The sequence below is a fragment of the Ochotona princeps genome, chromosome X (assembly GCF_030435755.1).
Source record: "Ochotona princeps isolate mOchPri1 chromosome X, mOchPri1.hap1, whole genome shotgun sequence".
Lineage (NCBI taxonomy): Eukaryota > Metazoa > Chordata > Mammalia > Lagomorpha > Ochotonidae > Ochotona > Ochotona princeps.
The window spans coordinates 9,891,467-9,909,214 of NC_080865.1; the positions used below are offsets into that span (position 1 = coordinate 9,891,467).

Genomic DNA, 17,748 nt, shown 5'->3' on the forward strand with positions numbered 1-17,748 from the left:
CTGTCAATGTAATAGAAGATTTTGTGGTCCAGGGACCAATCCAAGCCATTGGAGATGTCCACTTGATCAAAGTACTTTTTCACCTGGTGGTCAGGAAAGAGGGCATACAGGGATCCTTGGTGCCGCTCAAGCACTGCTGGGGCCGTCTCCTCGGCCATGGTACCTGCAGAAAGCAAACAGCACCGAGCTCAGCCACACGCTGCATGGCTGTGGCCGCGTCCCTGCACGGCGCCACTGCTTCTCACAAGGAGCCTTTCAGGCATCCTTCCTTCCTTCCTTGCTTTTCTTTCTTTTAAGCTTTATTTTAAAGGTACATTTACAAACACACGCACACACATACAGAGAGAGAGAGAGTGAGATCTTCTATCTGCTGGTTTACATCCTTACACTCCAAATGTCACAACAGCCAGGGCTACACCAGGCCAAAGGCAGGAGCCAGGGACTCCAGCTGAGTCTCCAACATGGATGGCAGGGACACAAGTATTTGGATCACCTTCTGCTGTTTTCCCAGGCGCATTAGCAGGGAACTATATTGGAAGTGCAGCAGCCAGGGACATGAACCAGAGCTCTGATATGAAATGCCAGCACTGCAGGTAGCAGCTGAATTCTCTGTGCCACACAATTGGTCTTCTTTCCAGTGTTTGAATTAAGGAAATTATTATATAATCTGTGTATTATTTATTTTCAAAGACTTATTTATTTATTTTTGGAAAGGCAGATTTTTACAGAGAGAAGGAAAGACAAAGAGAAAGTTCTTCCACTCAATGGTTCACGCTCCAGATGGCAGCAAAGGTTGGAACTGAGCCCATCTAAAGCCAGGAGCCAGGAGCTTCTTCTGGGTCTCCTATGAGTGTGTAAGGTCCAAGGACTTGAGCCATGCTCCATTGCTTCTCCAGATCATAAGCAGGGAGCTGGATGAGAATTGGAACAGCTGAGACATGAACCATCACTCATATGGGATGCTGGTGCTTGAAGGTGGAGGATTAATTAGTTGAGCCATTATGCTGACCCCTGCATTATTTATTTTTAAAAAGTTATTTATTTGAGAGGCAGAGAAAAGGGGGAGTGCATTAGGAGAAAAACATAGAAGTCCCATCCACGAGGCTAGGACCAGGCAGGCCCGGGCTGGGAACTGAATCCAAATCCCCCATGTGAGTGGCAGGGACTCTAGTCCCTTGACTTGAACCATCACCCGCTGTGCTTCGGGATACACATTAGCAGGAAGCTGGAATCAGGAGCTGGAGCCAGGACTTGAACCCAGGCACTCTGATATGAAATGATGTGTCTATCTTAACTGATGACTTAACTGCAAATACTTGTCCTCTGTGTGTGTGTGTGTGTGTGTGTGTGTATAATTTTAAAATAACAACTACATCATCTATCATGCAAATTACAATGATGTGGGCAGGTTCTGGTGTCAGAAAAGGACTGAAGGAGCATCAACAAAGTTTGCTCCTAGGAGCGCAACTGTAAAACCTGGATGAAGTGCATGGCACAGCTCTCTGAGAAGTCTGCGGAGTGAGCAGCAGCAGGCAGCCCAGGGATGAGCAGCAGAATTTGTAGCAGCAGCTCACTAGAGTTCTTCATTCTGTTCTCCAGGAGCTCATGACCTACTCATCCGGAAATCTGGGAGTGGGTACTAGAGTGCACACAGTGATCCAAGAGACTAGATCTGGCTCATGGAGCAGAAAACAAAAACAAAAACACACAAAAAACCCCTGAAGCTTACAGAGAATGGAAAAAATCCTTGGGTTACTCTCTCTGCTTTTAATTCATTCTCTCCTAAACAAGGCCCCAGATAGTTCTGAAGTAGGCGTAGCAACAGCAAAGAGGGTTCTAGCAACAAGAAACTACTTGAACGAAAACCTCAAAGGGAGGAACATTCCTCTCCATTCTGTGAGACCAACTCCGAAAGAATGGAATCAAACACTGTTGCTTTTATACTTTCTTCCCCTCTGGCCCAGAGGCAGCACAACCACAGACATGGGTGATTTCTGATTCGAGGGATGAAACTGGGGGAGAAACTGTATTGAGAATCAGTGAAAAAACTGGTTTCTCAGGAAGGGAGCCCCTTAGAAAGCTGTTTAAGTTCAACGAGGCTCATCCTTAACTTGTATATACATGGATTGGATTCTAACGAACACATCAAACATTTTGAGAACAGAGCTAGTGGATCCATCTCCTGCCAGGTCCCAGGCTGACCACTGGGTGGCACACATGAGCAACAGAGTTTAACAGAATCTAGCGGGAACCCAAAACTTTAAGCACCTGCAGTCATGAATGAACAACATTTCAGCCAGTGACAGACCGCATCTCTACTGCCTAGTGACCTCATTGCCAGCCTGGGTAGTGTTAAGATGACTCTATAAATGGGGCAAGTATTTAGTCTAGCCAGTCAAGATGCCCACATCTCATATGATAGTACGTGCATTTGGTATCCACCTCTGGCTCCAGTTTAGCACAATAGTGTCTGTTGTGGGCATTTGGGGAGTGAGCCAGTGAGCCAGTGAATGTGAGTTCACTCTGCTTGTCTGACTCTCAAATAAATAGTGAAAAAGCATTTCTCAGAATGTATCCCCATTGTTAAGCTATACATGACAGTACATTGCTTACTAAGGCAACTATAGTGACATTCCCCAAAGGATTATAAACAAAACTCAGGGCTCATACCATTGTATTCAACATGTCTACGATGTGGCTCCAAATTACCTAGCAACACAAAAAGGTATGGAAAGCTCAACTCACGCAGGAAAAGTCAATCAGCAGATGCTGAACATGAGGTGGCGCAGATGGTGGGGTTACTTGACAAAAACTAGGGCCCAGTGGCCCCACTTCCCATCCAGCTCCCTGCCTGTGGCCTGAGAAAGCAGTTGAGGACAGCCCAAAGCCTTGGGACTCTGCACCCGCATGGGAGACCTGGAAGAGGCTCTGGGTTCCTGGCTTCAGATCGGTGCAGCACCAGCCATTGTGGCCACTTGGGGAGTGAACCAGCTGATGGAAGATCATCCTCTCTGTGTCTCCTCCTCTCTGTATATCTGACTTCCCAATTAAAAAAAAATAAATCTTAAAAAACCCAAAGTGGCTCTTACACAAATCTAACGAGTAATTTTTGCCTTCTTCAAACAAAACTCAAAACAAAAAGTATCCGCAAAGAAGTAGATGATATGAAGAATAGCCAAATGAGAATGTTAGAACTGAAAAAAATAGGATATGGCAGTACTTCGGAGGCTCCAGAGGACAGCTGGTACCATGGCAGAGGACAGAACAAATTGATCAACTACCCCAGCCAATCACTGGCAGTGAAGATCTGGGCAGACGGAGACACTAAGGTGGACTATAGCAGCCAATGGATTCAGAGAGATTTCATTGTGATTGGAGTGGTGGGATCACCAGCAATTCAGGACTGTTGAACTATCAAAACCTCTTGAGAAATTCATGGTGTTGTAAATTTATATTTTTCTTCCTGCTGTTGATTTTGTATCATGGCTTTTCATTGAAGAGGGATGTGTGTTGACTGTGTAATGGAGACTATTGTGCTCAGATGTGAGGATGCAGTGCAGTGTGCATCCCTATTTCCAGATCAGAGATGGACTACTGATGAAATTGTCAGCTGTATCTTGACAATGGGAGGGTGGACTCTCTGCCATTGTCCATGCCCGCAGTGATGGACATATGACTGTGTATGAGGAGCTAGGCTATAATAATAATATAGGGGAATTTGGTGGAGGGGGAGGGATTTGAGGAGAGGGCAGGGGAAATCCCAGGTCCTATGGAACTGTATCATAGAATGATGATAATAATTTTTAAAAAGTTATATATATATATATATTTAAAAACTGAAAAAATATTGAACTAAAAAAATTCACTTGTTACACATGAGTAGAGATGACAGAGGACAGTGTGACTGATGACAAAGCGACAGAAATGATACAATCTGAAAAACTGAGAAAAATATTGAACGAAAAGGAATAAGGCCCCAGGGATCCATGGAACAAAAAAGGGCTAATGTGTTATTGGAGTCCCCGAAAAGAAAAAAGAGAGGGGTCCCACAAAATATTTAAAGATTACATAGCTCAAAACTCCCAAAATTTGATCAAAGATATAAAATGCTAGATTTAAGAAGATGAGAGAGAGAGAGAGAGAAAAAAAAAAACCACCACAGGATAGAACTCAAGCAACCCACGCCTGATACCACATATACAATCAACTTGGTGAATGGTAAAACAAAATAAGAGTCCTTGCAAGCAATGTGAGGAAAGTGACAGTGACACTTTGCATATAAGGAAGGAATCACATCAGAGACAGGCTCACCATACATTACACTCCATGTGCCCGTGCTTGCCATCACTTCAGAATCCACAAAGCAAAAATGGTCCAGACTGATAGGAGAAATGGACAAATGCGGAATTACAGTAGGATGCTGTCAACATCCCTCTCTCATTAACAGATACAAGCAGGCAGAAAATCAGCGAAGATAGAAGAACTCAGCACCACCAATTAATGGCATTAAAACAGTATTTACAGAATATTCTCTCAAACCACAGCAGGACATGTGTTCTCCCAGGGCGTATGAAATGTTTAAGTCCTGGCAATCATTATTCAGTGTTCACTGGAAGACTCCCGTGTCAGCTCAGGAGACAGAACAGACTTTGAGTCTAACACAGAAGCCGCAAAGCTCATCTACTATATCACATTCCGCTTGAGAGAAGAGTGAGAAGAGGAAAGGGGACTAGACACGTGAAACCTGAATGAGAAAATGGAAACCCCGAAGAAGCTATTTGACCAGAGTGGAGCCAGGCCTAAATCAAAGGGATGTATGCACGTTTCATTGGGCAGCAAAGTCGACAAAAAGCTTGAAGGAGTTGCTTTGGAAACACCTGTCAAGAAACCAAAGCCTGGCGGAGCTTGCAGAGCTCTGTGCAATCACAAGCTAAGCAGCAGCAGCAACGGCAGAAATGATCACTTATTTCACACTGGAAAAACGAAGGGGAGCAAGTGTTGAGGATTTCATAGGAAAAAGTCCTCATTGATATTGGGGAATGTTGGATCTATAACATGAAATGGGATTTCTTCTCATTTGGAACAAGAGAGCCAGCTGAAGGAACAGATTTTTGATACTGACAATGCAGCAAGAAAAATATAAAATCCGAGCAAGAAAAATATAAAAACCGTACAAAAAATTGTACGATTCTCATTGCTTTAACCTCTCTCGCTACATTGACTTTTGTTTTTCTAGGTTACAGCTATTATTTTCCAAGCTATTTTCTACTTGGATTATAACTTGTAAGAGGAGTGTTTTTTCAATTTATTTGAGAGAGAGACAGAGAGGGAGAGAGAGACTGAAAATACCCCACCCACCTACTGGTTCACTCCCCAAATGCACACAACAGGTGGGACCAGGCCTAGATGAAGACAGGAGAAAAAAAAAAAAAACTCAATTCACATCTCCCATGTGGTTGGTAGGAAACCGACTACTTGCTCCCAGGATTTTGCAGTATCAGGAAGCTGAAGTCAGGAGCCAGAGTCGGGTATCAAACCCAGGTACTGCAACGTGAGTTATTAATGTCCCAACTCATGTCATAACCTCTAGGCCAAACACGTGTCCTTAGGAGTGTGCATTATCAAAAACTTTCTGAGTGAAGCTGATTATGAACTTTATTAAGGACCACCCCACCACCTGGTATAAAATAAAAATCACACAATCACAATCTTAAAAAAAGAAAAAGACATGGTAGCCCCCCCCCCAAGAAGGATGTTAAGTACTAGTTTCCTGCAGGGGAGTGGTTGGGTTTGCCTCCTGGCTATTCCTCCACACCAGGGGCCTCAGGGCAATAGACGCCCTGAATGTGACTGAATCCGCTGCTGCTCAGACACAACTCTTTCGGAATCGAGAGGGCCGAATAGGCCGCCTTCTTATGGATTAAATTACTTTAATCAGTTCATTGACTTTAAAAACAGTTTTAATATTCTGTTAACTTGTCTGACTCATTATAAAGTATCTGTAGTCAAGAACTACATTCTATTTGAGTGTATGTTCCCATTTCAATAGTTCTGTGTTTAGCACAAACTTGATACATCTATATAGTTTTACTAAATGAATTTATTCAATAAATATTTACTGAAAATGAGAAAAAAAGAGAAAGGACTCTTTGTTAGTGAGCTAGTAGTGGGCATAACAGGTCGCACCTTGGCTATTCCTTCAGGGAGCAATCACACTGAGACTCCATTCTAGGCTATCAGATGATCCTACACTTTGCTAGGCCTGAGAAACTTCTGTGTCCCTGCAGGGAGCTATGATTTCTGTTTAGTAAAGGGTTCTTGGGCATTTCCATTGGCTGTACAACACTAACAGGTACACCCATGGTGACACCCACAATTTTTAAAGGTCTCCTGATGGCCCAGGGACTGCAGGAGGACATCTTTATTTTTGTCTCATGAAGTGCCACGGCATTTTAAAATTTCTAGTCATAGGGGAGAGAGACAATTAATTGTATCAAGAGGCAAAGCAGCCAATTGTGTGTGTGTGTGTGTGTGTGTGTGTGTGTGTTACAGACACAGCTGGCAGGAGGACTTCTGTGGTTATGCCAAGCCTAGGAAGATGGGGAACAATGCACAGCTCAGATCTCTCCTGCCTTCCACTGGAAAGTCCAGGAGATAGTACGGGGAGGCAGAGAGAGCAAAGACGCCAAATCCTCTTTACCTACATCTTGGGGTTGTTAAGAGGGCAGGCAAATGAGAAATACGTGTGACATGCATTATCTCTTTACAACTAGCATCACAATCCTTTCAAACCTGTATGCATGCCATTCTGCAACCGTCACAATAAACATTGGTTCAAGCAAGAATCAACAGATGCAAAACCTAAGGGGGGAAGTCTGGGGAGGAGTAGGGGGTCTGCAGAGACTGTAAGCAGTGCTCCCTATTGCAGTCAGTCTCCAAGACAGCCCCTATTCAGCTGGGCCTTCCAGGAGTCACAGCTCGGTATGACTCTCTTCATTCTTGTCTGTGTGGTGATCAATAGACTCTGGCAGTAGTGATGGTGTGCAACCTCCAAAATGGTTGGTAACAAGACCAGGGCTTCCATCTTGGGCGGGCTCGCTCGCTCTCTCTCTCTCTCTCTCACATCACTGGCTCTAGGGAAACGCATGTCCTAAGCAGCCCTCTGAATAGGCCCAGAATGCAGGGAACTGAAGACTCCTGTCAATCCCTATGAGGCCTGGCTCCGAAGTGGACCCTCAGGGTCCCTTCGGAGCATCCAGGCCCAGCTGACAGCTTGCATACATCCTCACAAGACCCATCCAGCTAAGCTGCACCCAGGTTTTTGACCTTCAGAAACCCTACGAGATTAATAGACAAAGTCACTAAGTTTCAGGGTAAGGTGTTGCATGGCAACAGATAGCTAGCAAACCCCACACATTGCTTATAAATTGAAAATTTAAAAATAGTTGCAGTGCGTTCATCTGACAGGCTGGGGAATCAGAATTCTTGTCACCATTTAGGGGGCAGAGGGACATCGTGTGCCTCCAGATGGGACCCCACAGAAAGGTCAGAACATCACTTACGCAGAGTTCTAGCCAAGAAAGTTTAACATCAGTCTAATCACAAGAACACATCAGACAGATACAAAAATTCACAAAGGGGGTCTAGGATGGGACTGTAATCATAAATGTCAATGGCATTAAAAACAAAGATGAGCTATGGAAATGTTCCAGGCTAAGAGGTTCAAGGCAAAGCAATCTCACACTGGGTCTGTCCTAGAGGAGAAAAACAAAAAGGGCATGATTTGGTCAATTGGTAAAACTGGGGTAGAGATGGGATGTCAAATAAACTGTGTGCACAGCAATGCTAAACTTCTTTACGTTGGTAACTCTGGTTATGTACAAATATGTCATTTTTTTTTTGAAAATTCACGCTGAAGGATTTCAGTATTAAAGGCACAAGATATATCTATACAACCTATTCTCAAATGATTTGGAGCATTAATATGGTTAGATAGAACAACAAATGTTAGAACCAAAGTGTTAACAACAGGTGGATCTAACTAAATAGTATCCAAGTGTTGTTTGTACTAGTCTTCTTTGCTATAAAATGGAAATAATTTCCAATCTGAATATCAACAGCTACAAAATCTAAAATTCATCTAGAGCCAGGCATTTAGCCTAGTATTTAAGAGGCCTGCATCCTGCCCTGGAGTGCCAGGGTTCAATGTCCAGCTCTGACACCTGCCTCCAGTCTCACCAATGCAGAGCCTGGAAAACATCAGTGGTGGGGCAAGTCTTGGGAGCTGTCTCACCATGTGGGAGACTCGGACTGAGTTCCTGCTTCTTGGTGCTGGCCTGACCCAGCCCTCACTGGTGCAGACGAGCAATGGGATCGCTCTGCTTCTTTTTGTGTCTCTTCATACATTGTAAAAGGAATGAAGAAATGTTTATTTTTAAAAGTAAACTTAACAGCCCGGCATGATAGCCTAGCAGCTAAAGTCCTCGTCTTGAACGCACCGGAATCCCATAATGATGCCAGTTCTAATCCCGGCTGCCCCACTTCCCATCCAGCTCCCTGCTTGTGGCCTGGGAAAGCAGTCGAGGACGGCCCAAAGCCTTGGGACCCTGCACCTGTGTGGGAGACCTGGAGGAAGCTCCTGGCTTCTGATCGGCTTTGGATCAGCTCAGCTCTGGCTGTTACGGTCACTTGGGGTCACTTGGGGAGCGAATCATCAAACAGAAGATCTTCCTCTCTGTCTCTCCTCCTCTCTGTATAGCTGACTTGCAATACAAATAAATAAATGTTTTTTTTAAAGTTATGCAAGATTTCCAGAAACTTTTTGAAGTTCTCTTATAATTTCCTCCAAAGCTCAGAAAGTAGTTTCTAGAAAGTCATCTTACCAGCGAAGAATCTTCCTGCAGGATCTACCTTCCCATCATTGAATCGATTGTTTTTCTTATCTTTATCCACTGTGGCCAGGGTAACTACTGACTGATCTTGTAAGTTCACAGTGCAGAACCTTGTTCCAATGGTGGCGACATAGCCTCCAGACTGGCGCAGGGCCACTGAGGAGACTGGCGCTTCTGTAGAGGCAAAATCACATGTTAGAAGGCAGCAAGCAAGCGGTTCAGTGGCGGTGTAGACACTCATGTCTCCTGCATCTCTTAGCAAAGGCATCCAGCTCTTTGGATGATGGGAACACTCTCTGCCAAGTTGAAGGATAGGGGCTAGGTATCTGGAGCAACATTAAGACGTACAAGGGCCCAAAGCCTTGAGACCCTGCACCCATGTGGGAGACCTGGAGGAGGCTCCTGGCTTTAGATTAGCTCAGCTCCAGCCGTTGCAGCCGCTTGGGGAGTGAACCGTTGGACAGAAGATCTTCCTCTCTGTATATCTGCCTTTTCAATAAAAATGAATGAATCTGGGCCTGGCGTGGTGGCTTAGTGGCTAAAGTCCTTGCCTTCAATGCATCGGGATCCCGCATGGGCAACGGTTCTAATCCCGGCTGCCCATTTCCCATCCAGCTCCCTGCTTGTGGCCTGGGAAAGCAGTGGAGGATGGCCCAAAGCCTTGGGACCCTGCACCTGTGTGGGAGACCAGGAGGAAGTTCCTGGCTCCTGGCTTTGGATTGGTGCAGCTCGGCCGTTGCGCTCACTTGGGGAGTGAATCATCGGACGGAAGATCTTCCTCTCTGTCTCTCCTCCTCTCTGTATATCTGACTTTGCAATAAAAATAAATAAATCTTTTAAAAAATGAATCTTAAAAAAAAGATGTCCAAATACCTGGGTTCCAGTTCCAGCTCTGCTTCTGACTCTAAAGTCCACCCTTGGCGGCAACAAGTGATGCCTCAATTACCTGGATCCCTGCCACCCATGTGGGAGACTCGGACTGAGTTCTGGGCTCCTGGCTTTAGTGGGGGCCAGTGCCTTCCAGTGCAGGCATTTGGGCAGGGAATCAACAACAGGCTTCTTTGTTTCTTTCTCTCTTTGTATTTCGGCCTCTCAAATTTAAGTTTTTGTGATTTATTTCTCTCTGCATGTGTGTGAGGGCATATTTTATATATTTAGTTGAAAATTACTTCCCCAAATACTTGTCAGACAGCAAGTGTGATAAAAATAATAAGTAGCAGGGCTAACCCTCTGCCTGCGAGTGCTGGCATCCCATAAGGGCATCGGTTCGTGTCCAGGTTGCTCCACTTCCCATCCAGCTCCCTGCTTGTGAAAAGCAGCAGAGAATGGTTCAAGTCCTTGGGCCCCCGCACCCGTGCAGGAGATCCAGAAGAAGCTCCTAACTTCAGATCTGCTCAACTCTGGCCATTGTGGCCTTTGGGGAATGAATCAGCAGATGGAAGATTTCTTTCTTTTTCTCTCCTCTCTGTGAATCTGCCTTTATACTAAAAAGAAATAAATCTTTAAAAAAAGAATAAATAAATAGCAAGAAATGTAGATGTAGCAAAGGTTCAATCACATCTCTTCATAATAAAAATACTTCAAAGAGTTGGAGGAAATATAATTAAAACAAATTTTAGTGCAAGAAGTTGAAATTCACATACAGTTCTTTCCATGATATTCATTTTTCATGAATGTTTTAAAGACTGCTCATACTACTACTGTATTCTGTAGTTTTAAATTTTAGGTTCTCTGGGTTTAATTTTTTCTATATATGAGAAGACTATTCTCTTTATTTAAAAAGTTTTATTTTTATTTGAAAAACAGACTTTACAGAGAGAGAAGGAGAGACAGAGAGAGATCTTTCATCTGCTGGTTCACTCCCCAAATGGCTGCAATGGCTGGAGCTGAGCCGGTTCAAAGCCTGGAGCCAGGAGCTGCTTTTGTGTCTCCCACATGGGTGCAGGGTCCCAAGGTCTTGAACCCTCTTCTGCTGCTTTCCCAGGCCACAAGCAGGGAGCTGGATCAGAAGTAGAGCAGCTGGGACACAAACTGGTGTCTATATGCAATGCCAGTGCCACAGGTGGAGGATTAACCTGCTATGTCACTGTGCCAGGCTCCAGCCGACTTGGAGTGGAGAGCTGACTGCCACTGCAAGCAATCACAGGAAATGAATTTACCCGATTTTATTGTGCAAACATTCCCTAAGCCCTGCTCAGCAGCAGTGGGCGTGCTGAGAATTCCTGCTTGGCTGCTGATTTGAGCCATGGAGGGGTGGGGTGGGACCTTGCAGGATGCCACTGGGAGGATCTGTCACAAGGATCCTGACCTTGTCACCTGAGACTTCCTCAAGTTCCTGCTGATACCACAGATCCTTCCCATGGTTGGGGGCTTTGCAGAGTAGGGGTGGGCCCATGGTGTGCAGGGATAGAGCGAGCTTGGGGAAGGCCCTACACCACCCTCATGGCCCAGAGCCAATTGCTCCTCTCTGCAATCAAGCTCCCAGGTGAGTCAGAAAGCTGCTCCCTCTCATAGAAAAAGGGAGAGGGAGCTAGAGAGAGGAAGGGGGGGGAGGGAGGGAGGGAGGAAGGAAGGAAGGATGGAATCAAGCAAGCCTTGGTCTGCAGTGGAATCCCAAATGGATTCATGGAAAGGTATGCAAGGAGTTGCCACGGTTACAGGAATCCCTGGCATCTACCCCCAAGAAAACCATCATAAAACAAAGAATTTCTCAATGCATCCAGTCATTCCAAGCCCATTCCTTTGGGACACAGAGCAGAGTTAAGCCCCTTGTCCAGAAATCACAGGCTCTCCCTCCCACCCCTCTGCCCACCCACCATCAAAGAGATCAAGACAGCTCTGGATTTGGGTTTGATAGTGGAGTTCTTGGCCTGACTCCAGCGGGCTATCCAGTGGCTGGGGCCACTCACTGGGTCTTCAAGATTCGATGCTGTTATCTGATGGTGCTAAGGGAAACTACAGTGCCTCAGCATCAAAATAAAACTGGGACTATTTGCCACACCTCTGAATTAATCATCCTAAGTGCCTCTTGGGACAAAGTCATGGATTGGATTGTCACCCAGAGAGCATGGCAATCCTTGAAGCTTTAAAGCTTTAACAAGAAGCTCCTGGGACTGGCATTGCGGCATGGTAGCTAAAGCCACCACCTGTGACACCAGTCCATATGGGCACCTACTGGAGCACTTCCACTCCGACTCCCTGCTAATGCACCTGGGAAAACAAGGGAGGATGGTCCAAGTGCCTGGGACCCTGCACACATGTGGGAAACCTGGATGGAGTTCCAGGCTCCTGGCTTTAGCCTGGCCCAACCCTGTCTGTTGCTGGCATTTGGGGAGTGAACCAGCAGATGAAAGATCTCTGTTTCTCTCTCCCCCCTCCCCACTTCCTCCACTCCAGCCCTTGGTAAATCTTTCAAATAAATGAAAATAAATATTAAAAAAAAGCAACTAACCAGAAGGTCCTGGGAGAATGACAAACACTGGGTGGCGGCTCCTCGCCTGGGAACAGGCGTCACCCTGAGAAGATGTGAGGCCAGCCTTTCTCCTTACCTACAGTCATTCGCTGCACTGCCTTGGTGAGTGGATTCCACCGGCATAGTTTTTTCCCAGGGATATCCACAAACAGCAGAGAGCCTGATGATTCCTCCCACACTGGAGATTCACCACAGTGGCACTTCTCGGGCAGAACACACTCAATCTTAATGGACGACATGGTCACAGGGCACAGCTCCTGAAGTTAGCAGAGAAAACGCAATCGTAGGATGCAAGTTCAAACACCTGGCTTCCGATCTTACTAAGATGCATACACCTACCTCGTTTTCCTTGGCTTTGCCTTAGAGCATTTTGCCAATGTTGCATTTTTTTTTTTTTTTTGGCAAGTTCAAGGCTTGTGCAACCTGGCATTGAGCAAGTGTATTGGTGCCATTTGTCAGCACATGGTCATTTATGGTTTTTGTTTTGTTTTGTTTTAGCAATAAAAGTATTTTAAATTAAGGCATGCATTTTTTAAGACCCAGTGCTATTGCACAGTTAATAGACCAGTTAATAGTACTAATAATACTAGTTAATAGTGTAGTGTAAACATAACTTTTATATGCACTGAGAAGTCCAACCAAAGCGGCATGACTCACTGGTAGCCACGGGATCGTCACGGGTTTGCCTGTTTGGGATTAGAATTGGACAGGCAAGATGTGGGTCCCTGGAGCCAGGACGTGATCCGTGATTGCACGGTAGGAGACGGGTAGGAAAAAGAAGAGCTGATAGGTGATAACATGAGATATCTTCAGTCAACTTACCAGTAACTTCTTTTCAAGCTGTCTTGAAAATAAATAAAAGGCGACACTTGGGCATCCACACCTTGGCGCGCTAGTCACTGGGTCACGCTCAGCGAGCCAGTGGCTGCTCAGACAGCGCAAAGCTGCCCTTTTTGTCAGCGCCCTAGCCTCCAAGGTGGGTCAGAGGGCGGGCAGCATTCTCATTGGTGGCCCCTCTGGGTGTCTGCAGGTCACCTTCTAGCATTCCCTTCCCCCCCGCCCCCCCCCCCCCCCCCCGCCTATGCAGCTGAACCCCTCCTGTGAAGGTACAAAGCTCACAGCCTTTTGATCTGCAGTTTTAGAAACGCAGTCACCAGCCATCAGACACTGAATTATAGCTAACATCCATTTTCCAATTCAGACCATGAAAGGAAACGGGAAAAGAGCCTGGAGCTGGGGTGGGGGTTGGAAAGGTGGGAGGGAGGGAGATAGGGCCGGGACACGGTGTCAGGGGGCGCTGAGACAGCCCCTCAGCTATTCCTTTATTCCTAGGAAGGCATGGAGCCAACTGAACTCCACAGATGAGGAACATTCTAGGCAGGGACTTTAGGGCAGGGCTGTGACCAGGAACTGGGAAAGGAAAAATAACAATTATTAGAAAAGAAAAAAAGACAACCTTCATCTGATAAGAATCCTGTGTGGGAGAAGAAAAGCAGGCAGGCAACTTTTGAGAGCTTCTCTCCGGTCCAACTTGCCCCTAGGAGGTGGCTTTTCAGCAATGATAAAAATTGCTTGCACCTGCAACTCCTCCCAGGGCTCGGAGTTCTTTTGAGAAAGGGCTCTCTCACATCGTACATCGGTGGGCAAATAAATAGAAAAGCAGTACAGGAAAAAAAAATCTTGGGGCCTGATTCCTTTCAATAAGCTTTCTCTCTCTCTCTCTCTCTCTCTCTCTCTCTCTCTCTCTCTCTCTCTCTCTCTCTCTCTCTCTCTCTCTCTCTCTCTCTCTCTCTCTCTCTCTCTCTCAACATGTAACTCACAGCGGCGGCCAATGCTCACGGCCAGCGTCGTAGCATTTTTACGTTCATTGCTTAGTAAAAAGTGGGCGCAGACTCCAAAGGCCTTCGTGCTATCATGCTTAGATAAGGCCCCAAGATCAGAAGCGGGAGTTTTGCAACAGCGACTTTTAACCTCCCCCCCTCGGCGCTGTGTGGTGCAAGAGCCGGGCAGCTATCCATTTCTGCCAGTACTGCAGCCCCAAACCAGTGGCTGGACGCGGGAATAAGGCGTCAAGGTCCCCCGGCCCATCCCTGCCCCGCGATGCTTCTGGGTCGGGTGGGTACCTGAGAGGGTGATGGGAAGCCGGGGTCTTCGCACAATCTGCTAGAGCACTGTAACCTTGAGCGAAAACGACAGCAACGGCGACGGCGACGGCGAGGTCCCGGGAAGCTGAGGGCTGAACCTGCCTCGTCCTCCGCGCGCGCTTGAAGCAGGCAGCCCAGGCCCTCCCTGTGCACCCGGCCTGTTTCTTGCGGCTAGGGCCGGTCGAGCAGGTCTCGCTCCGCCGTCACTATTGCCAAGGCCTTTCCTTGCCAGGGAGGGGGCGGGGATGCTGGCACGACCCGGGCACTGGTCCTAGCGGCGCCGAAGGGTGGGCACCCGAGCCCGGCGGGGAAGAGGCCGGTGCCTCTGGGGACCAGCCACTTGGCAGGTGGATGGCTGCAGAGCTTGAGGAGTTGGGGAGCTGTGGCCTTGGCAAAGCTGACCTTGATGAAGCCTTGGAGTTTGGACGGGTATCTAAAGTTCATCTCTTACTTCAACAACAACAATTTGTTAAAATGCTCGAGAGATTGGGAGGGTTCTGATTAACCACAAACAAAAAAGGAAAGAATGAAGAAGTTAACAAACAAATTGTCTCTCCCCTTAGTTGGGATGACCCCATGACTCCATGACTGGAGGCTAACTTTTGCAAAACATTGTTGGTGGCGGGAGATTAAAGGCTTCATGTGACTTGCATGTGACCTGCTTTTGAAATCATGTGGAGAGGCCTGCGTGGTTGGCACTGGGGGTTAAGCATCCAATGTGGGCACTGGTTGGAGTCCAGCTCCTGGCTAATGTGCCTGGGAAAGCAGTGGAAGGCGGCCCAACTGCTTAGATCCCTGCACCCACATGGGAGACCTGGAGAGGGCTCCAGGCTCCTGCCTTCAACCTGGCACTTGGGGCCATTTGTAGAGTGAGCTAGCAGGTGGAAGATTCTCTCTTTCTCTCCCTTCCTTCCCTCTTTTTCTGTACTGTGCTGTTCAAATAGAGATAGGACCTTCAAACTCAATGGCAAGAGATATCATGAAGCCTGAACCATTGGGGCAGCCCTGCATGTCACATTCCCCACTGAGATCCCAGGTTCTATCACTGGCCCCTGCAACAGGTTTAAACCATCGCAGCAGTGTGAGGGAAGGGGAGGCAAACAGAAAAGGAGTGAGGGGAGTCAGGGAGCATTGGGCACCCAAATGGAGCAGGGAGCAGGAGAGATCACCTAGGTGTGCTAGGTGTGCTTGGATTCAATATGTACATTTTATTGCACATATTGAATCCAAGGTCTGTTATCTCCCCAGTTATCTCTGATCCAGCAGCCCATTCTTTGCTCTCTGAACTATCCAGAACAGCCCTTAGTTCATTCCAGTCACAATCATTTTGGATTTTTTTTTTCATTTTGGATTTCTAATGGTCTTTATCTCATTAAGGAAGGTCAGAAGTCAATATCTAAAGTTAGCAGAAAGGTTGGGGCAAACAGGATATGGTTGTAGCAATGTCAGCTTAAAATGCGAGGTTTGTATCTTAGAGTAATGAGCACTTTAGGGCCATGATTGTTTTCCTTTTGCCCTGGGAGGTATTTAAGACAGTTACCCTTCAGTGTCTCCAATTACAGAAAGTAAAACTTGATTCTACAAAGAGAAGGGACTTGCCAATTGGGTAAATAGTTTAAGCCAAGAGCAGAAACAAACTACAGGGGCCCTTTCCTGGGTGGGGCAAGGAGTGGAATAGGGATCCCCAGATGGTGGGGATCTCCAGTGTTCATTTAAAAAAAGTTAAATTATTTTTATTGGAAAGGCAGATTTATAGAGAGGAGAGAGAGAGAAAGATTTTCCATCCTTTAATTCACTCCCCAAACAGCTTCAATGGCTAGAGCTGAACTGATCTGAAGCCAGGAACCAGGAAATTTTTCTGAGTCTCCTATGCAAGTGCAGGATCCCAAGGACTTGGGCTATCCTCTGCTGCTTCTCCAGGCCACAAGCACAGAGCTTTTGGGAAGTGGAACAGTCGGGACTGGAATCAGAGCTCATGTGAGATGCTGGTGCCACAGGGTGAAGGGTTAGCTTGCTGTGCCACTGTGCTTGTCCCTGCTTTATTTCTTTGAAAGGCAAAGGGAGACAGAGAGAATCTTCCATCCAATGATTCCCCAAATGGCTGCAACAGCCGGGGCTGGACCAGGCTGAAGCCGGGAACCGAGAGCCAGGAGCGGGGGCCAGGAGCTCTACCCAGGTCTCCCAGGTGGGTGGTGGGGGGCCCAAGCACTTGGGGGCACTCTGCTGCCTTTCCATAAGCATTAACCAGAAGCTGGATTGAAACTGGAGCAACCAGGACTGAACCAGCTCTCTGGGAGGGGATGCAGGTGTCGCAAATGGCAGCTTAATCCGCTGTGGCAGAATGAGCCTCATGCCCTGTCTCTGAGAATCTCTTCCTATCCCATCACTTCCTCTTCCCTCCTTAGGTGCTGATGCCGCTCAACCTGTGTCTGAGTTCAGATCTCTCCTGCCAAGCCTTTAGATGAACCCTCTTCTCAACAGCCCCGCCGAGCTATCACAAACCCATCAGTGTATTCTCCACAATTCTGGGAACTTTGCCATGGTGAATGGGACCATGTACAAGCAATGGGCCAACCATGCCAAGAAGCCAGGATACCTCACCAGCCTGCTCTTGTTCCCTAACTCAAGTTCAGTTGGTCAGCAGATCACAGACCTATCCCTCCAACGGCCTTCTGATGGTGTTGGCTCTACCTTCGCTCATTCAGTTTCCCACTGTCTTGCCCACACCGTTGTCATCTGCCTGCAGGCTGTGTCTCAACCCCTGGATGTGCTGCCAAAATAACCTGCTGGGCTGACTCACAGGCTCCCACCTGACAGGGCTGAATTCTCTGTGTGCCCGCGTGCGTGTGTGTGCACATGCGTTCATGTGTTGAGAAGTAATCACCCAGAAACTATAAAGAATCCATGACTATGCTCCACCGAACAGTTTGTCATTCACAAGCGTGAATGTATTTGTAACAGTTTGAGACATCTTGCTCGTTTAGCTCTAAATATGAGTGCTTGGGTGTGCATTTCCTGAAAGCAAGGGCATTCTCACATATAACTGCAGCACAACTATCAGAATCAAGCAGTGAACACAGGCACAGTATTATCTTATCAAAACTTTCTCGATTACCTCACTACTGTATCTTATAACCTAAGGAGTAAAAAGAAAACAGTATTTCATGCCTTAATCTCATCTGGGGACAAAGGCTTGACATTGGGCTGTCTTTAGTCACCTTTCATTTGGAAGAATTCCTCA

The 17,748-nt window shown here is 46.7% G+C and overlaps 1 protein-coding gene across 3 annotated transcripts in view; it reads right to left on the bottom strand.

The window, feature by feature from the left end:
• The window catches only part of RGN (regucalcin), a 19,113-nt gene extending 4,290 nt beyond the window's left edge, over positions 1–14,823 (bottom strand). The window contains exons 1-4 of one of the 3 annotated variants that reach the window (XM_058658570.1): positions 14,487–14,823; positions 12,440–12,620; positions 8,883–9,065; positions 1–163 (exon numbers count right to left, since the gene is read on the bottom strand). The exon at positions 1–163 is cut by the window's left edge and continues 53 nt beyond it. In XM_058658570.1, coding sequence (XP_058514553.1) covers positions 1–163; positions 8,883–9,065; positions 12,440–12,602 — 509 coding nt within the window. In that variant the 5' untranslated portion in view covers positions 12,603–12,620; positions 14,487–14,823. Of the gene's footprint in view, positions 164–8,882; positions 9,066–12,439; positions 12,621–13,185; positions 13,313–13,819; positions 13,957–14,486 lie in introns of those variants that run through there. The other 2 variants (XM_058658569.1, XM_004587870.3) reach the window with 2 other exon arrangements.
• Positions 14,824–17,748: the final 2,925 nt, after the last annotated feature.